The 20,051-nt window shown below is 50.6% G+C and overlaps 4 protein-coding genes across 6 annotated transcripts; 3 read left to right on the forward strand and 1 right to left on the reverse strand.

Moving 5' to 3' along the window:
• On the forward strand, positions 1–4,744 carry Tmem115 (transmembrane protein 115). Its single transcript, XM_008853108.3, has 2 exons — positions 1–1,375; positions 3,916–4,744. Exons 1-2 carry the CDS (start codon positions 525–527, stop codon positions 4,118–4,120), a joined length of 1,056 nt encoding a protein of 351 aa, XP_008851330.1. The 5' UTR covers positions 1–524; the 3' UTR covers positions 4,121–4,744.
• A 968-nt stretch (positions 4,745–5,712) lies between these two features.
• On the reverse strand, positions 5,713–8,411 carry LOC103750150 (cytochrome b561 domain-containing protein 2). Of its 2 annotated transcripts, none has more exons than XM_008853111.2 (4): positions 8,268–8,411; positions 7,693–7,844; positions 7,213–7,250; positions 5,713–6,556 (listed from the first exon to the last, which is right to left on the reverse strand). In XM_008853111.2, exons 2-4 carry the CDS (start codon positions 7,817–7,819, stop codon positions 6,053–6,055), a joined length of 669 nt encoding a protein of 222 aa, XP_008851333.1. In that variant the 5' UTR covers positions 7,820–7,844; positions 8,268–8,411; the 3' UTR covers positions 5,713–6,052. The 2 variants fall into 2 exon arrangements, with proteins under 2 accessions (XP_008851333.1, XP_008851332.1); XM_008853110.2 differs by having other exon boundaries at positions 7,693–7,912; positions 8,268–8,394.
• A 55-nt stretch (positions 8,412–8,466) lies between these two features.
• On the forward strand, positions 8,467–11,750 carry Nprl2 (NPR2 like, GATOR1 complex subunit). 2 transcript variants are annotated; one of them, XM_008853112.3, is made up of 11 exons: positions 8,467–8,690; positions 9,216–9,307; positions 9,395–9,563; positions 9,716–9,824; positions 10,190–10,326; positions 10,418–10,515; positions 10,636–10,672; positions 10,783–10,876; positions 10,952–11,069; positions 11,316–11,458; positions 11,545–11,750. In XM_008853112.3, exons 1-11 carry the CDS (start codon positions 8,613–8,615, stop codon positions 11,610–11,612), a joined length of 1,143 nt encoding a protein of 380 aa, XP_008851334.1. In that variant the 5' UTR covers positions 8,467–8,612; the 3' UTR covers positions 11,613–11,750. The 2 variants fall into 2 exon arrangements, with proteins under 2 accessions (XP_008851334.1, XP_029412043.1); XM_029556183.1 differs by lacking the exon at positions 9,216–9,307 and having other exon boundaries at positions 8,475–8,690; positions 11,545–11,744.
• Positions 11,751–15,839: 4,089 nt separating this feature from the next.
• On the forward strand, positions 15,840–20,022 carry Zmynd10 (zinc finger MYND-type containing 10). Its single transcript, XM_008853114.3, has 12 exons — positions 15,840–16,046; positions 16,283–16,391; positions 17,334–17,450; positions 17,552–17,605; positions 17,711–17,848; positions 17,968–18,056; positions 18,155–18,255; positions 18,594–18,766; positions 18,986–19,111; positions 19,194–19,315; positions 19,433–19,558; positions 19,651–20,022. Exons 1-12 carry the CDS (start codon positions 15,955–15,957, stop codon positions 19,724–19,726), a joined length of 1,323 nt encoding a protein of 440 aa, XP_008851336.1. The 5' UTR covers positions 15,840–15,954; the 3' UTR covers positions 19,727–20,022.
• Positions 20,023–20,051: the final 29 nt, after the last annotated feature.

Raw genomic sequence — 20,051 nt, forward strand, 5'->3', positions numbered from 1 at the left:
AAAGGCAGGAGCTCAGAGGGCTCATCGCCGCCGCTGCCGTCGCCGGGGCTGCGCAGGCGCAGCGTCCCTGTTTGTCCGCCCTGGAGAAGGGAGAGAGGTACGGTGGAAGTCAAAACCCTAACCCAGCCGGAGCTAGACTGACTTGCCTCGGGCCGGAACAAGTCAGTTCCGGTGCGGACCGAAGGACCTCAGAGTGAATGGAGGCGGCCTGGCCTTGAGATCAACGCTAGCGGGGCCAGCCTGGCCGCCGGGCCTACAAAACCGGCAGGCAGGCGTGCCGAAGCCACCCAGGGCCTAACCTCAGGTCCCGGGCAAGAAGCTTAGGCTCCGGCCTGACAGCGAGGCTTGGCTCGTCCCCCTTGGGGCTACAGTCCGCCCGGACCGGAACCACAGCCTCCACAGGTGACAGACGCCGGTGAGTAGTAGGGCCCGGGCCTCCCGTCGGGGCCGGACTGGGACGAGGCCCCGGGGAGGCCCCGAGACCACCTTTCTGGCCTTTGCTCAGGCCGACATACGCCGGGAAGATGCAACGCGCCCTACCCGGTGCCCGCCAGCATTTGGGGGCCATTCTGGCCAGTGCCAGCGTGGTGGTGAAGGCGCTGTGCGCCGCGGTTCTATTCCTCTATCTGCTCTCCTTCGCCGTGGACACAGGCTGCCTGGCGGTCACCCCAGGCTACCTCTTTCCACCCAACTTCTGGATCTGGACCCTGGCCACCCATGGGCTGATGGAGCAGCACGTGTGGGACGTGGCCATCAGCCTGGCCACAGTGGTGGTGGCTGGGCGTTTACTGGAGCCCCTCTGGGGAGCCTTGGAGCTACTCATCTTCTTCTCAGTGGTGAATGTGTCCGTAGGGCTTCTGGGGGCCTTTGCCTACCTCCTCACCTACATGGCTTCCTTCAACTTGGTCTACCTGTTCACTATTCGTATCCACGGCGCCCTGGGCTTCCTAGGTGGTGTCCTGGTGGCACTCAAGCAAACTATGGGAGACTGTGTGGTTCTGCGAGTGCCCCAGGTCCGCGTCAGCGTCGTTCCCATGTTACTGCTGGCGCTGTTGCTACTGCTCCGGCTGGCCACGCTGCTCCAGAGCCCGGCACTGGCTTCCTACGGCTTCGGGCTACTTTCCAGTTGGGTATATCTTCGCTTCTATCAGCGCCATAGCCGGGGCCGAGGAGACATGGCTGACCACTTTGCTTTTGCCACCTTCTTCCCTGAGATCCTTCAGCCTGTGGTGGGGCTGCTGGCGAACTTGGTACATGGCCTCCTAGTGAAAGTAAAGATATGCCAGAAGACAGTGAAGCGCTATGATGTGGGAGCACCATCCTCCATCACTATCAGCCTCCCGGGCACTGACCCTCAAGACGCAGAGCGGAGAAGGTATTGTGAACGCTTCCAAAATCTTGGCATAGAAAAAATATCGGTGGAGTCACATGCCATCTCTTGAGATGCTTGCTGTACATTGGCTAGAGAACTACAGGCAAGGTGTTGAGGTCAGCTTCAGAAAGAGAAAATTCAGTGTGGGGCCTTAAGGATTCAGTATGTAGGTTTCTGGGCTCCTTTTATGTGTGCTTCTCACCACTAACCAATCTAAAGAACGCCAAGTCTCTTTTGATCTTGTCTCAGGCTCTCCAAATACTAGACACTGGTCCTGTGGGAGCCAGAAACAATCTTTTGGTCCTTTTTCCTGTGAGGAGGGACAAGGAAGGACACCTGTGTCATTAAGAAGTCATCTGAGCCACCCCAGTTTCCAAATACTGAACTACATCTTTCTGGACTGTGCTTCTTCTCTTAAATGAAGGAAGACTGGGGTATCACTAAATTTACCCCTCCTTCAATAGGCATGTATCACCAAACCTAGAGGACAGGCTACATGACCCAGTACAGGAACCTACTGACCACCTGAGCAGAGACCTTTGCATTATCTATAAACCAAGCCATCTGCAGCATCAGTAGTTCCAGCTGCATTATTCACTGGACACTTTGGCCAAGGCAGTAGAGAGCTTTTTAAATTCACCTCTTACTTTCTCAAAGACCTGTGGATTCTTTACAGTGTTTTCAGCTTCCAAAAGATCCACAGCTCCATTTCCAACATTATTAGTTTTTTGAAACAATTTGTCACAAGCCTTGTTTATTACCATTTGTCAAAGGTCCTGCTTTTGCTCACCTGTGAAATGGGTTCCTGACCTCAATGGGACAGTTGTCCTTGAGCTAATTCTTCACAGAGGTTGTAGCTGAATGTGGAACACATCTTCCTTAGAAGAGTTTGCAGCTTGTATTCAAGGTGGTAGATGTGGAAAAGCATCCAAGGCATGCTACAGGCCCAATTCTGGGCCCTACAGCTTGAAGTCTTTTGGGGTGACCCAAAGACAGTTCCATCTTGACCTTATTTAGTGGAAGAGATGGGGCTTGTAGGACTGGGTCTGCCAGAAACAGGGCTGTTCTTAGTCTGAATATTCAGGTGGGACCTGGCCATAAGTGGCCCTCTCTCCAGTGAGAGGTCTTGAATTGCTATGATTGACTAGACATTGAGAAAACCCCTGTCCAGGACCAGGAAAATAGAGGAAGAAGAGTGGGGATGGGAGCAAGAGGTGGGGTCTTGCCTACTCTGATGGTTGTTAGCTTCCATGGGGTCAGCATTACTCTTCCAACCAATCTGCCATCTGACTGCATGTCACTCTCTGACCCAAAGGGCCACTAGTAGGAGATGGGATTTCTTCTCAGTCTCTGACCCTTGTAAGAAGGTGACTACTGGCAAGGGCATGGTAGCCTGGGCAGTAACAGGGAAGTCCTCTTAGTGCCAACTTGCCATAGACCAGGTTGGAAGTGTGCTAGGTTTTTTATATCCATCTCTCTATTGCTTTTCCTGTCTTTTTCCTTGGCATGGTGGACATTTTGGATCTCTGGAAGGCTATAGGGACTGTGTGCCCTTTGGTGGTAAAGATGCTGAGCCATCATGGTCCACAGTGGCCAGCTGGAAGTGTTGCCTCACAGCCTGGCCATTCCACCTTGTGTGGGCCAGAGTACTAAGAACATATGCATACTTGCTTGTAGTGTATTTTCTCACCTTTCCTCAAAATGATGGCTCCAAAAGTCTACCCCATGAAAACAGTAGGCTCAGCTCTGTGCCCTACCCACATGGGCTATTTCTTTTCCTTCTATAAAGGTTCTGCTAAGTGTGTGTAACATAGGTCTAAGTGGCTTTGGGAGACTCCTGGGAATAAAGGTATCAGCGTTGGGAAGGGTGAAATGACCCAAATTGACCCTGCTTCATTGATAACCCTTTCCTTAGTTAAGTCTGGTGGTGCAGGCCTGTATTCCCAGCTGCTCAGGAGGCTGAAGCAGGAGGATCATGAGTTAAGACCTATCTAGGCTACAGAACTAGCTCAAAACCAGCATGGGCCCCATTGAACCAGACCCTGCCTCAAAATTTTTTTTCCTAAGGGCTAGAAATACAGCTCTGTGGTAGAATACTTGCTTAGCTTACATGAAGCCCTAGAGTCAATCTCTAGTACTACAAGAATAAGTATCCCTCTCCTTGGCAATAACACCAGTGCTTAGGCAGGAACTCATCTCTAGGAACGAAACCATTCTACCCATCTGCCCTGAAGCACTTGATCCATCCATCCTTAGGCACCAAACTCAGGAGATTCCTGGTGAGTGGCCTGGTAGTGAAGCTGGACTAATCTAGGTGGCTTTCTGAACCTGAAGGTGCCTCAGCTATGAGGAAGCCTTTGAGTCCTCAATTCTGATTAGCAGAGTTGGTCCTAATCCAGTCTGTTGGGCCCTGTGTGAGGAATGGAAAACATGGGATTCTGGGAGAGGAGTCTCTTTGGTGGGGAGGATTTAGCCTGTGGAGAAAGGGTGCAGAGTATAAGCCAACCAAACCCAGTGACCTATCTTTTCTCCTTTGGCCCCAGGCAACTGGCCCTGAAGGCTCTCAATGAGCGGCTGAAGAGAGTAGAGGATCAGTCTGTCTGGCCCAGCATGGAAGATGATGAAGAGGAGGCTGGGGCCAAAATGGACAGTCCTCTACCCTCAGAAAAAGTGTCCACACCCCCAGGAAAGGGGACTGTTCCAGAATCCAGTCTCATCACCTTTGAGGCAGCTCCCCCAAAGCTGTAACTTCAGACCTCCTTGAGTGTAGCATTTCCACTCCCAACCCCCTTTCCCATACCTCTCAGCTACTTCCGAGCACTGACTGCTCTGAAGAGAGGGATGAAGGCCTGCTGGAGACTTCCATGGCCTTCCGCTGTTTCTCGCCAACACTATCCAGGGCCCTTATGACCTGGTTCCAACTCCAGACAACCACTATGCCAGGCATGGGGCCTCTGAGGCCATCAGCCAGTCCAGACCCCCATTTGAGGTAAGATTGTACCTCAGCAAGTACAATTCCTCATCAAGAAAGTGGCTGCAGGGACACTGGTGCCACAGCTCCTGGGCTGGTCTTCACATCTGAAACTCGTTGCCAAGAGCCCTGAGCCAAGGCAAGGATTTGTATTTGCCAAAAATGTTCTGGGAGGCCCAGCCAGTGCAAGAGCCAATGTGGGGCTGCACATCCCTGCCCACCCTGAGAAGACTGTTCACATCAGGATTTCTTGTTTCCCTCTGCTGTGGCAGTGACTGCTTCTGGCCAGAGTAACCACAGCTCCCAGGTATTTTCTACAGGACCACTTGAGCGGGCAGCCAAGCCTAGCCTTACAGTATCAATAAAGCAGTTCTTTGAGGTGTGGCTCCTGGGCTCTGTAAGGCCACCTTGTACAGTTCCTTCATCATTTTCAAATGCAAATTTTAAATGGTGTTTACTGGGTCCAAGGGCTCAATTCCATAATTCCAGCTGGCTAGAAGCTCATCACCTCCACCCTGTTCCCTCTACTATCACATGTCTGCCAAGCAGCCTTCCAGAGCCATCACCTCAGACCCTTACTCCTGTTTCTCTCCTTTCCAGTTCCTAGTAAGAAAAGGTCTGCGCCAGAGGACCTGACAGTTGAGGGCCTCTCTATCATAAATTGTTCTTAGGCCTGCCTGTAATCCCAGCCTGAGCTACATAGTGAGACCCTATCTCAAAAAAACGGGTTAAGGGTATAGCTCAGTTGGTAGAATGCTTGCTTTACATTCACAAAGCCCTGGATTTGGTTCCCAGCACTGCATAAAAGAGGCACATGGTAGGACATGCCTGTAATCCCAGCACTCAGGAGGTAAAAGCAGGAGGATCATAAATTCAAGGTCACCTGCAACTATATAGTAAGTTCAAAGCCATCCTGAGAGTCATGAAACCTTGTCTCAAAAACAAACCTGGTGTGGTAGCACATGCCTTTAATCCCAGTACTCAGGCAGCAGAGGCAGGCACATCTCTGAGTTTGAGGCCAGCCTCAAAGTGTGCCTCATAGTGAGGTCCAGGCCAGCTGGGGCTACAGCAACACCCTCTCTCAAAAGAAGGTATTCATGGAAAATGTGCTCTGTATTTGACACCTGTGTAGACAGCCCATCTCTAACTCAGTCTCCAGACTCCAATACAGTCTGTAGCTGGAAACACATGGTTGTACTATCCACTTTGAACATACTAAAGCCCTGGGTGGCATAGGAAGCTTAGCAGCCAGATTCTAAGGATTTGTGTTCTTGGAGAGGTCTACCATTCAGAAGGGACTCCCCACCTTGCCCAGCTGTCCATTTTCTCATGTTAATGGCATTAGCAAAAACCATCCTCAACTCTGGGCCGCTGTTTCCATCAGTCTTTAGTAAATTTTTTTTTATTTTACTTTTTACTCTCCATAATTTCTGGACATAGCAGTACAAATATAAGCTGTATAGTTGGGGAGACAGTGTTGCAACCCCAGCTTCATCCAGACACACAATCTATGCTCCTCTAGAATGATGGTGAAAAGAAAAAGGGAGGCACTCTAGCATAAGGAGCAAAAATGTCACACAGATTTCCTATCCCTGAGTGCCCTAGTACCTGAAGTGTCCCCTGACACAATCAGCAAGAGTCCAGGAGGTCCCCAGCTCCAACTGCTATGCTGAAGTGCAAATCCAGGATTCCCCTTGGCTGGGAAGAGCTCATGGTTGGATCCTTTTGCGGTATAGGTATGCATTGCTCACCTGGTTCATGATGACCAAACTGGTGAGGACAGGGCATAGCACAGCCAGGTACCAGGTTCCACCAGTGACATTAGCAGTGAACCACAGTGAGCACATGCCCAACAAGAGGCTGGCACTTCCTAGCAGGTAGCCCACCAGCCCAGAAGTGGCATGGTAGAGTTTGAGCTTTGCCAGGGGCCATCGGGGCAACAGCTTAGGATAGAGCAGCCCCACACCCCCTGAGCACTGCAGACTTGCCCACAGCACGGCTAGTAGCCCTGTCTGCCCATGCCGCGTGGCCAGGTGTGCTTTGCCAAGCTGTTCTTTGTGGAGGATGACAAGGCTGAGGCCCAGTAGAGCACACAGCAGAGCTAGCAGCTGTAGTACCCAGTGGCAGCGGGCTCGGACCTTCCGAGACAGGGACCGCAGCAGGGAACTCTCAGGAGAAAACATCAGTAGTGCCTCGGTCATCAGGAAAGAGAACTGAGGAGACAGAGGGTGGGAAACAAGTGAGAATGTTTCACCCACTAAAGGGGAAGATCACTTTACATAACCCTCCAAGTTATCAGTGTACTTGGCCCCATTTCCCTTCTTCATTCTCTTCCCATGGACAAAATACTTCATTTAGTGGGACAAGAGTGGAGAACCCTATCTGGGACAACATCTGCCCTGAATAACTAATGAGAGGTGCCTCTCCAGACTTTTTCCTAGGTGCTATTCTAAAATGTCATCTCTGCTACATTACCCCGCAAACAAAGTCCGAGATGTGGCAGTTATAAATGATTCACAAGCTTTGTTTCCCTCCCATGGGGCTGGATACAATTTCTTGGCAAGAGCGGGCCACATGGGTGCACTGTTTCAGGGAAAATTAGATGCATCACCATAAATTAAGGTAGAAAGGGACAAAGCAACCTCCAAATGTAATTTCTCAGCTTCTTGCCTTGAGGTGGGAGAAGCCTCATTTTGTGCCTGGATGAGCCTCACCCATTTGTCCTTGGTGTTGGTCTTGATCACAGAAGCAGTAGTTGGGACAACTCCTCTAAATAGACACTGAACGTCCGCAAGGATTCAGAGGCTGTGAGGGTTACCTACCTATGCCCATACTCTATCCCTGAAACCTGCCCAGACCCACTACTTACAGCCAGAGACATAAGCACAGGGTGCCAGGAGAAGAGACCTGGAATGAGAAGAGGAAGCCTTGTGAGATTGAGGAAAAAAGAAACCAGCATACCAGTCCCTACAGGCTAAGACATATGGGCAACCCATCACCTAAGGAGTTGTCAAAATGTGTGCCCCCTCTTGCAATAAACCCTACCCACCCCATTCTGGATCAAAAAGCATGATCTGCCACTCCTCTGGCAGCTGACTTCCTCCAGCATCTCCAAGAGGCTGGAGTGAAGTTTCAAGTCAAGGAAGGAGAAACAAGGTACTCCAGAGCTTGGTCATGCTGGTAGAGCCCTTAACTCACCTGTTCTACCCATAACATAATATCTTCAGCATAGTCAGTTCCTCAGCTAGTCAATCCTGTTTCTGGAGTCAAACCCAAGACCTCCTACTGCCCTTCTGCCCAAGAAAAGTGGCCTTTCCCTTCCCAGAAGTCGACTATAAATCCTACTTACTGGAGCCAGGCCTGGCAAGCACAGTCACAAAGATGGTAAAGCCCAGGGCCATAAGGTGGGCTGCAGCCCCAGAGGCAGTGCGTAGAGCTCGGTAGATGTGTGACTCGGTCTCCACAGAAAGGGCCATGGTCAGCCCAGCCGATAGCTGTATCCTGAAAGCATCGTAGCGTTGGCAAGAGTGCCCACAGTCCGCGCCTCTCACCGGCGAAAGGAATGGCACCTTTTTCGGAAAATTTATGACAGGAACAAACCGAGGCCAGCACCAAGAATAGTCTCAACTTGCCTAGAGAAGACTAGTTACCTAACAGCGTCTACCTGTCGGAGTCTACCTGTATTTGAAGTGATATTGATCCCTAGACCACCTTTCAGGTAGGAGATGTAAGGACACGTGAGACTACAAATCCCAGAATGCATTACGTCGTCCGTGGCGGAAGCGCCAGATCGGAAGGCGTGGAGCACTACGGGACTGGTAGTTCCCAGCTGCGTTCCTAGCTAAGGGTGAATCTCTTTGCGCACTGCCTCCCCACGTGCAGTTAGCACGCTGTCCCTACACGGAAGCAATTTGCCTTCCTCACCTGCTGCTCAGGCTCGACGCAGTGATTTCCTCCAAAATAAACTGGCTACTCTGAGCCCCGCCGGCCGCGCCGCCGCTCCGTTACAGAGGCGCTTCACTTCCGGGTGTGACGGCTACCCACCCCAGACTTCCTGGGACAAGCCCCCTCTAATCCCACCCAGTGACAGCCACGCCTCCAAATCACCTTGCGCAGGCGCTGTTAAACTGACGGCTTTGTTGGCTTGAACGCCCTTCTTTGCGTGACCTAGTAGCCCAGGCCTCCTTGCTTTTTTTGACAGGTGTTCTCAGGGTGGGGTAGATCACCGCGCGAGACAAAAAAACTACAGAATCGGGACTGGTCAGCGCCATGGGCAGCAGCTGCCGCATCGAATGCATATTCTTCAGCGAGTTCCACCCCACGCTTGGACCCAAGATCACCTATCAGGTGGGAGTGGGCGGGGAAAGGGACGCTCTCCAGAGCTCAGCTGGCAGCCTGGAAGGGCTGTGGGTCCCTGTACTGCGTTAGGGCATGCCACTCCTTTCGCATATAACTTTAAACAGCGAGGATACACAGACCCAGGTCTCTGGCTCCTGGTGTGGGGTAGGAAACATACTGTATCACAACAGCCAGTTTTGTGGAAAATTGGGCTGTAAGTGTTCAGGGGAGGTGCTGGGTCTCATGGAAGGTGGAATAGATGACCAAGGGAATCACTGAATTGAGACATAAATGATGCCTAGAAAATGAGGTGAGAGTAGAGTGTTCCAGGTAGTGGGAATAGTGACTGCAAAGCCAGGAAGCCAGTGAAAACAGCATGTGTTTGGAAACACAGTGGAGTAGTAGATTAGATGGATGAAGGAAAGGGAAACACTAGAGTGCTTAAATCTAGGTGTGTGTGTCCGGTATATAACCTAGTATACTCCACCCAATCCCAGTGTCCATTGAGGGAACTCTTGCCACTCTCCTCCCCAGGTCCCTGAGGATTTCATTTCCCGAGAGCTATTTGACACGGTCCAAGTATACATCATCACCAAGCCAGAACTACAGAACAAGCTTATCACTGTGTGAGGCCTTAGTTGGGTGGGAGAGAAGGGGTCCCAGAAGGAGGGGACCAACTTGGGGGACAGGCTGACTCTCTTCTACCCATCCAGGACAGCCATGGAAAAGAAGCTGATCGGCTGCCCTGTATGCATTGAACACAAGAAGTATAGTCGCAATGCCCTCCTCTTCAACCTGGGCTTCGTGTGTGATGCTCAGGCCAAGACTTGTGCCCTTGAACCCATTGTTAAAAAACTGGCTGGCTATCTGACCACACTGGAGGTCTGCAACAGGATGGGCTTGGGGGTATGGGCAGGCACAGTTGGGGCAAGTGTTCCTATATCTCCAACCTCCCCACTCCCAACAAGCTAGCTCAGGATCCAGCTAGCCAGGAACTCTGATGTGTACCCATCATGTTATCCTGTTCTATCCAGCTTGAAAGCAGCTTCGTGTCCACAGAGGAGAGCAAGCAGAAGTTGGTGCCCATCATGACCATTTTATTGGAGGAGCTAAATGCCTCTGGCCGGTGCACTCTTCCCATTGGTATGGCCAGCCTCTGCCAGGACAGCAGATGAGTAGAGGAGGGATGGGAAAGTGGCAGAAGTAAGCACAGCCACTGGGGGAGGGTAAGAGTCTTGAACAAATTGGTATACAGGAAATAGCTGTGGGTTGAAGCAATGATGCTTAAAGCCCCCCAGTACATAATGGACCTGGGTTTGGGAGGCAGGAGAACTCTTCAGCTCTGCTTCTTGGGCATATTATTTTCCCTTGGACTTCAGTTTCTCACTCCATAAAAGGAGAATGACCCAAGAACCCTGCCTTCCTCAACTGATGCTGGGAGCTTTAGATGGTAATTGAGGGCCCCTTGGGAAAGATGATACTGAAGATATGAGTGGGGTTCCATGCAGATGAGTCCAACACTATCCACTTGAAAGTGATTGAGCAACGGCCAGACCCTCCTGTGGCCCAGGAGTATGATGTGCCTGTCTTTACCAAGGACAAAGAAGATTTCATCAACTCGCAGTGGGACCTCACCACACAGCAGGTGTACCAGCCCTCTCTGAGTATTATCACCTTGAGCTGCCCACAGCCTTGGTCTCATCTCACCTTTGCTGACCCTGACTTGCTCTGCACAGATCCTGCCCTACATTGATGGATTCCGCCATGTCCAGAAGATCTCTGCAGAAGCAGACGTGGAGCTCAACCTGGTGCGCATTGCCATCCAGAACCTGCTGTGAGTGAAGCTACCGTCATTCCCATTATGGGGTCACCAGCCAGAGAAGAGCCCAAGGGCCTTAAGTATAGGACTGGGAAGGCACAGTGTTCAGAAGCTAAGTACAGTTCTTTTCCCTAGGTACTATGGTGTTGTGACACTGGTATCCATTCTCCAGGTAGGTGAATCTGGGATATAGTTGTAAAGTATAAACCATATAACTGGGCCAGATCAAGCCAGGCTCCGAAGCCTATCACTCAGGCTATTATACTTCCTGCTACTTTCTAGTACTCCAATGTGTACTGCCCAACACCCAAAGTCCAAGACCTGGTAGATGACAAGTCCCTGCAGGAGGCATGTCTATCCTACGTCACCAAGCAAGGTAGTGGCAAGCTTTGGGGGAGATCATCTTGGGGAGAAAAGGGTCATCTGGCAAGCTGACCCCTGGCATCCACAGGGCACAAAAGGGCCAGTCTCCGAGATGTATTTCAGCTGTACTGCAGCCTGAGCCCTGGCACCACTGTGCGAGACCTCATTGGCCGCCACCCCCTGCAGTTGCAGCATGTTGATGAGAGGTCAGAGGGGCAGTCTCAGGCATGATGGGTTGGACTATCTTGGGTCTCTGGAGGAGCCTTCAGTCAGGGAGGAACCAGGGGATTCCCAGTGATCAGAAGAATGTGGCACTGCTAATCCAGGCAGGTCCAGTCCTCGAGGTAGTGAGCTTGGAGGCCACACTAGCCCCGAGACACAATTTAAGGGGAGACTGAGGAAAGGATTGGCTCGACAAAGGCATCAAACCTTTTCCCCAACAATCAACCCAGGAAGTTGATCCAGTTTGGACTTATGAAGAACCTCATCCGAAGACTACAGAAGTATCCAGTGCGAGTGTCTCAGGAGGAGCGGAGCCATCCTGCCCGGCTTTACACAGGCTGCCACAGCTATGATGAGATCTGCTGCAAGACAGGTGAAGGCAAACAGGGCAGTCTAGGTGGGATGAGGGCTGACTGGCCAAGCCAAGGCAACTGACCTCAAGTCCCTCACCCTACCTAGGCATGAGCTACCATGAGCTGGATGAGCGGCTAGAAAATGACCCCAACATCATCATCTGCTGGAAGTGAAGCTGACTGACTGAAGTATATTGTGGCTACTTCCTCCTGCTAAGCTCTGACTAGTCCAGGGCTAGATACGTAAGTTAGTATATATTGTCCGAAGGTTGATCCTCAGTTTTGTAAATAAAGTTATCAATTTCACCTTGTTTATTGAGTACTGCCTCAGCCAACCATGAGAGCTAGCAGTGGATAAAATAGCCATGCTGGAGCGCCATCTGGTGGGCATAAATGACAATGGGCAAGTAAACAGTCTGGTGGGGTTGGTTTTTGGTTTTGGTTTGTTTTTTAATTATTTTATGTACATGAGTGTTTTGCCTGCACAACGTGCATGCAGTGCCCACAGTGACCAGAAGATGGTGTCGAATACCCTCAAACAGGAGATGGACAGTTGTTAGCCACTGTGTGGATGCTGGTTTATGCTCAGATGCACAGAGGAATACCACATGGTGATAGTCAAATTAGTTCTTTATAAATAGCCAGGTCAGAGAGAGGGCTTATGCCCAAAAGAACTCAACCCCGAGGAGAAGCAAGGCAGGGCTTATAAAGCTTAAAACCACAATTACATTATGCCAGGGGCAAAGACAATAACCATAGTTACATCAGATTACCATAGTTACACCACACAGATCAGTTAACAAAGAGGTTCTTAGTTAACAATAAGTTTCAGTTAGGCTGGGTGGGAGGATATACTATGTGGACATGGTACTAGGCTACTTGTAAGTTTCCCAATATTGTAAAAATAATGTACTCCCTGAAACTACCTGCATGAGACGTTCTGCCTAGCTGTCGGCAGTGGGAATGGCTGGGCAAAAACACAGGGTAAAACAAAAATCAGAACAAAATGGAGTTTGTTTTGCCATTTCACCGGGAACAGAACCTGGGACCTCTGCAAGAGCAGCCAGTACTCTTAACCACTGAGCTTTATCTCTCCAGCCCCAACCTTGAACTTATGATCTTCCTGCCTCCACTTCCTCAGTATTAGGATTCTATGTGCTGCCCCACTCCATATATGCAGTGCTGGGGATTGAACCTGCGGGGGTCTCTCTCTCTCTTCACGGGTCGTTGGCCACCGGTCCACGAGGGCAGGGGGAGCAGAAGCGGTGAACGGAGTCAAGACGGCCAGTGAGCACTGACAGAAGAAAGCCCTTCCGGGGAGGCTGGTTTCATGGGGCAGTGAAACAAATGCAGTGATACAGCTCCAGACTCAGTGAAACAGCTCCAGATTCAGTGAAACAGCTCCGTTTATTCAGAGTAGCCAAAGCCTCAGCTGATAGGTGCTCATAGTATGCTTTATTTACATGTGGCAGTGGGCTCCTATCTTCCAGACTATCAGGCAATGCCTGATTATCATATAGAAAAAACCTGGGGGTAGTTTTTACTCCAGGTAACTATGCCAAAGGTCATGTTCCAAATAAGGTCAGGCACCCCTGCTTGGTGGCACTTTCCAGGTAAGCCACAAAGAGAGCAGGAGGCCCCCTGCTGAAAAGGGGAGTCCTTCCATTTGGCGCCGAGCCCCTTAGGGCTATCCGGACATGGAGAACTACAACCCTAACAGCAGGGTTTCCCAACATGAACCCAGGGTTTTGTGCATGCTGGGTAAGTACTCTACCAACTCAGTTATATCTGAAGCCCTGGATCTGTTTATTGTACACTGATGCAGCTGGAATCAGATGTTGGGATGGGAACAGAAATTTCTCTGGATTAGATGGGCAAGAAAGACCTCACTTGGGTGATTTAAGCTAAACTCTGAAGGAGTAACAGTATGCCAGGAGAGGAAACAAGTGCAAAACTATAAGGTAAGGGTCAGATGTGGAGGTACATGCTTATAATCCTAGCACTCAAGAGGCTAGGCAGGAGGATTGCTTTGAGTTCAAGGCCAATTTGGACTATGAGTTCAAAGCCAGCCTGGATGACTTGGTGAGACCCTGTCTCAAAAAGCCAAAGGAGCCAAGTGTAGTGGCTTATGCCGTTAATCCCAGCACTTGGGAGGCAGAAGCAGGTATATCTCTGAGAGTAAAAGGCCAGCATGGTCTACATAGCAAGTTCCATATCAGCCCAGGCTACATAGTGAGATGCATTCTCAAAAAGCCAAAGCAATGTATAACAGAAATTTAAATGAGGACCATGGAGCTAGAACATGGGAAACAAGAAAGAACCCAAAATCAGCCAAGCATGATCGTGCACACCTGTAATCCCAATACTTGGGAAGCTGACCAAGAAGACTGAGAGTTTAAGACCAGCCCTTGGTGAGACCAGGCATGATGGCTTATGCCTTTAATCCCAGTACTCCGAAGGCAGAGGCAGGTGGGTCTCTGTGAAATAGAGTCCAGCCTGGTCTATATAGTGAGTTCTAGTCTAACTGGGGCTATTTTGAATGCCAGAGGCAACCACAAGGTCATCCCCTGTGAGGGAGGAATGTCAAGTGCACATCTTTAAGACTCTTGGCTACCAGGGAGGCAGAGACAGGAGGATCCCTAGAGCTTGCTGGCCAGTCAGTCTAGCCAAATTGGTGAGGTCCAGATTCAATGAGAGACCCTGTCTCAAAAAATAAGGTGGAAGATACCCAATGTTGACATCTGGCCTCCACGTGCATGTACATACACCTAGACCCCTCCCCCATGCACATACATACTCACCTACACGCACATAGAGTTCCAGGCTTCCATCCTGGGCCTTTGAAACCCTGTCTCAACCCCCACCGCTAAAAAAAAAAAAAAAAAACTACTCCTAGAAATAATATTTTTAAATAGCTATTTTTTATTTTTATTTTTTTAATTTTTTTGTCTTTTTGAGACAGGGTATCTCTGTAGCCCCAGCTGTCCTGGAACTCACTATGTAGACCAGGCTAGCCTTGAACTCACAGAGATCCACCTGCCTCTGCCTCCCTAGTGCTGGGATTAAAGGCGTGTGCCACCACGCCTGGCAATTTTATTTTTATTTTATGTGTATGCATGTATTGCCTGCATGTTGGTAAGTGCACCCTTGTCGTGCAATGCCTGCAGAGGTCAGAAGAGGCTATTGGATCCCCTGGGACTGGAGTTACAGACAGTTGTTAGCTGCCGTGTGAGTGCCGGAATTCAAACCCGGGTCTTCTGCAAGAACAACCAGTGTCCTTAACCACTGTGCCATCTGTCCAGCCCCTAAATAGCTTTATTTTAAAAAATAAGTTAATAATAAAATAGACATAATTTATATTTGTGTGTACTTCTTTAATGTCTGGGTTTTTAAAAAGACAAATAAGGGTGAGGAAAAAGACTCAGCGGGTAAAAGTACTTGCTATGCAAGCCTGGAGACCTGAGTTTGATACCCAGGACCCATGTAAAGATGGAAGGAGAGAAGTGACTCCACAAAGTTGTCCTCTGACCTCTACATGTGCATCATGTAAGGAACTTAATCCCTGAAAGCAAACAGAGTCACTGAGGAGTCACAAAGATGGCACACTTCTTCTTGTTGTTGTTCGGAGACAAAGGCCTGGCAGGCTTTCTTTCCCCCACAGCAAAACCTCTCTTCCAGCCGACTGGTCCAGACCATTCTAGATAAAACCAAAGGTGGACTTGGCAGCTTGGAGCTTTGACCTATGGGCTCTCTGTTCTTTGTTTAGGTTGACCAATTAGGAGAGGAGGACCTGCCCCGACAAAATCATCTAAAAGTCCCAAGCTGTCCTGGGGACTTTATATTTTTCAGTCTCTGAATCCCCTCTGCACCTATGGAGAGCTTTTCTCTCTGGATAAATGTGTGTATTTACATGTGATTCTCCATCTTTCAATAAAGCCCGATTGCGTGCTGAAAAATTTTTTTAAAAAGACTCATGTCTGCTGGGCTTGGCATGATAGTGCACACCTTTAGTCCCAGCACTCAGGAGGCAGAGGCAGAGACAGATTTCTATGAGTTCCTGGTTGTCTACATAGAAAGTCGTAAGTTCCAGGCTAGTTCAAGCCACATAGTGAGACTCTGTCTTAAAAAAAAAAAGACTTCTGGCTGCTGATGTGAGTTCAGAGTGCAGTTAAATTGGTCTTATGAAGAGGCCGCTGTAGTTACCCCATAAGAGGCTAAGATAGCGAGGGGGAACAGGAGTTGCTGGTGAGAATCGGGTTTACTCCACTGCTGTGCAGGCCAACCTCAGCCCAGGGAGAGCATCTAGGAGTCGGATGATACTTGGCAGAAAGGTAGGTGTGGCGAGCGGGGTGGGGGGGGGGGAATACTGCGCAGGCGCCAAGCTCATCCGTTTCCGTGGCGATGAGGACTCAACTGCGCCTCAACTGCCCAGCAACTGTGCTGTCCCAGACTTGGGTCCCGCCAAAGCCTGCCATCCCATTCCAACTGCTGCCTGAAGTCAACCCTGGCCCCCGACATGAGCGACTTGGAGGTGCTGCTGCCTGGGGAGGCTGAAGTGCTGGTGCGAGGTCTGCGTAGCTTCCAGCTCCGGGAGATGGGATCTGAAGGGTGAGGCAGCTGGGTCAGGTGGAGTCGCCTGTCCCTTTAGTGGAAGAGCTTGGACCTGACATTGGAGAAGGGGTTGCCTAGTGTGGAGGGGCCATGAAAAAACGTTTTTGAGATAGAACTATATGGCCTCTGAGGCCCCTTTGCCTCATGTTAGGCTTCAACAGGATCCAGCCCCCATCCTCACTCCCGACACACATTTGTACACCCCAGTGCACATACACCCCTTTTTGGGCCAGGTGGAACAAGCAGCACGAGAACCTGGAGAAGCTGAACATGCAAGCCATCCTTGATGCCACCATCAGCCAGGGTGAGCCCATTCAGGAGCTGCTGGTCACCCATGGGAAGGTATGTCAGGGTCAGGCAGGGTTCTACTACTTCACACACACACACACACACACTCCTCAGGAGCACTGGGTACCTATTCTTCGCTCTGGCCTGATATACCTGTCCTTCCAGAAGAGAGGAAAGAGAAATGTTTGTTTTGTTTTAAGATGAGGTGTTGCTCTTGTAGCCCAGGCTGGCTTTAGTTTACAATCCCAAATGCTGGGATTACAGGTATGCATCACTATACCTGGCTACATTTCCATTTGTACCCTTTTGGATAAAAGGGCTGACTGGAAGACAGACGTGGATCCTAGAATAGCCTAGGCTGTAGGGGGAGCACCCAAGTGCTGATCACCTGAATTGATGGTGAAGCCAAAGGAACTTCCCACTAAAGTGGAAGTGGGACTTTAGCATGAAAAGAGCAGTCTTTCTGGCATAAGAAGATAGAGTTAGAAACCAGGAAGATGTCTGGCTGGAGGATGGGCCAAGGGTGGCACCAGGACATAAGAAAAGGGTTCCCCTGTGATAAAAAGGATGAACGGGGTACTCAGGGATGGTCCTGGACACAGTAAAGGGACCTTATGAGTAAGAGTGAAGCCAAGGCACACAAGCACCTTGGCAGGCCAGAGGAAAAGGACAAGATCAAGAACATGAACAGGAGGGGCTGACCTACACAAGATATCTAAATGGAAAGGAAGGGATAGCAGGCAGGTACAAAGGCAGCAAGGCAACAGGGGCCACTCAAAGGAAGCATGGGTGATGTCCACTGAGAGATGTGGAGCAATTGGAAATAAAGGTCTAAGGTATGGGAGAGAACTTGGGAAGGGTACTTATGAGCCCTGGGAGAGTCTAAAGGCCTAAGAGAGTTTGAGAGCTGAGCTGGGCTGAGCCAGGAATGGGAAAACTGTCAGGCTAAAATGCATCCATTTCACCCCTATTCTTTCCCCTATCTACTCTTCAAAGATCCCAACACTGGTAGAAGAGCTGATTGCAGTGGAGATGTGGAAACAGAAGGTGTTTCCAGTATTGTGCAAGCTGGAGGACTTCAAGCCCCAGAATACCTTCCCCATATACATGGTGGTGAGCTGGGCCTTTGGTTCACACCCTGGGCCCTGAACTGCAGAAGATAGCTGGCCTCCCCTATTCCTTACTCACAGTCCAGACCCTGTCCTCTTCGGCAGGTACATCATGAGGCCTCCGTCATTAACCTTCTAGAGACAGTGTTCTTCCACAAGGTGAGGCATTACCTCTACCAATAGGCACTTCTGCTGGCCAGAGCCTAGTGGGTTGTATCTGTATTGGGAGGGCATCAAAGACAGATTCTCCTCCCCCAACCCCAGGAAGCATGTGAGTCAGCTGATGACAAAGTCTTGGACCTAGTAGACTACTGCCACCGGAAATTGATACTGCTGGTGGCCCGGACTGGCCATGGTGACTTGCTTGAGGAAGAAAGGTCCCAGGACAGCACCCCTATGCAGGTAGACTAAGGTTTCCCAGGACTGATAAAACCTAGATGTGGGTTCCCTAGGCTTATGCAAGTGATAATGGCCCAGCTTGAATACTATGTGTCTGTGTCCCTCACCTTCCCCATCTTCAGGAGCTGCAGAATCAGGCAGAGATGATGGAATTTGAGATTTCATTGAAAGCGCTGTCAGTGCTTCGCTACATCACAGATTGCGTGGATAGGTGGGCCACACCCTCTAAGGCCTGAGGCCTACAATAGAAGCAAGTAGAACTTGACCTATAGGCTCAGCTAACCTCTCTCTTCCCACCCCATCCCCTAGGCTTTCCCTGAGTACCCTGACCCGAATGCTCAGCACTCACAACTTGCCCTGCCTCCTGGTGGAACTGCTAGAACACAGTCCCTGGAGCCGGTGGGAAGGAGGTAAGGCCCTCCTCCACCTACCTAAGACCTAGCTGGCTGCTTCCAGATCATCCTTCAGGATACATGGAAGTGGACAGCATGCACATAGAGGATACCAGGATGCCTCACCCAAGATGGGGCTAGATCTTGACTCTGTGGCAGGCAAAGCCCATGAGTCATTACTAAAGGACTCACTTTGCTCTGAGGCCAGCAAGACCGTAGCCTGGATAAGTCCTGTGACTCCCCTCCCAGGCTTTCCTACTTTGCCAGGCAGTGGACAGTTTTTCAGTCCACGCAGCTGGCTCACTCAAAAAAAGTAAAACACCTGCAACCCCCAATGAGCCAGTTCTTCTCCCCAGGCAAGCTGCAGCAATTTGAGAGTGGCTGCTGGCAGACAGTGGCCCCCTCAGAGCAGCAAAAGCTGAGCAAGTTGGATGGCCAAGTGTGGATCGCCCTGTACAACCTTCTGCTAAGCCCAGAGGCCCAGGCCCGCTACTGCCTCACAAGCTTTGCTAAGGGACAGCTGCTCAAGGTGGGAAGTTCAAACCCACCTATCCTCTGCCCCACCCTTACCCCCACCCCCAATGCATCCCTACTGGTTGTTTTTGCCCACCCCCATCCTCTTTCCACATCTTGGGCTTCAGATGACATTGGGACCCCATAAGACCCTCAGCCTAACTTGGGAACTCTCTGTTTCTTGGCCCTTTGGCCAGGACTTGTTTCACAATGGCCTTCCCTGAACACCTTGCAGCTTCAGGCCTTCCTCACAGACACATTACTTGACCAGCTGCCCAATCTGGCGGACCTGAAGGGTTTCCTGGCTCACCTGGCCCTGGTTGAAACCCAGCCCCCTAAGAAGGACCTGGTGTTGGAACAGGTAGGCATCTGGAAATTAATTGCTCAGGCCCACTGTGCACTTTGCCAGCTCCTTCCTTCCCCTCTCCATTACATTCTCCTAGATTCCAGAAATCTGGGAGCGGATGGAGCGAGAGAACAGAGGCAAATGGCAGGCTATTGCCAAGCACCAGCTTCAGCATGTATTCAGTCCCTCGCAGCAGGACCTTCGGCTTCAGGCACAAAGGTAAGGCCTGCTGAGTGGCTGAAGGGGGTACATAAGATGCAAGACACAAGGATATGGTAGGAGTGCTTCTGTCCCCTATCTGCCAGGCCATTCCAATCCTCTTGACCACCTCCTTAGGTGGGCTGAAACCTACAAGCTGGATGTCCTAGAGGCCATTGCTCCAGAGAGGCCCCACTGTGCTTACTGCAATGCAGAGGCTTCAAAACGCTGCTCAAGATGCCAGAGCGTGTGGTACTGCTGCAGGTGAGGGTATCCTAGGAACCTAGACCCACTAAGCTCCACCCCTAAGTCCACCTACATGTTCTGCCATCCTTACTTGGCCCACCTGCCCGCAGGGAGTGCCAAGTCAAGCACTGGGAGAAGCATGGAAAGACTTGTGTTCTAGCAGTCCCAAGTGACAGAGCCAAGTGAGGGCTGCAGCTGCTGCGGACCAACCAGGGAATGCACCCAGAATGTGACCCTGGGCCTCAAGACCACTGTCAGACCTCAGTTTCCCTGGTGGTGAGCAAAGTTGAGCCAAGTAGAGCTGGTACCCCACGCCCCCCTCAACAAGCCAAGGCTCCCCACTTCCTGCCCCACCCAACAAATATAGAGGGCCGGGCCACAGCATCAGAAAACTGGGGTAAGAGGCCTGGGTTGGGGGGTGTAGACGAGGGCCGGATGTGGGTACCCTCTTCCTTTAGCACACAGTAAAGCGAACCCATGAAATGCTCTATCATTGTGTCTCTTTTGCGGT

Source organism: Nannospalax galili, unplaced genomic scaffold (assembly GCF_000622305.1).
Source record: "Nannospalax galili isolate Female #2095 unplaced genomic scaffold, S.galili_v1.0 scaffold786, whole genome shotgun sequence".
In the NCBI taxonomy this organism is placed as follows: domain Eukaryota; kingdom Metazoa; phylum Chordata; class Mammalia; order Rodentia; family Spalacidae; genus Nannospalax; species Nannospalax galili.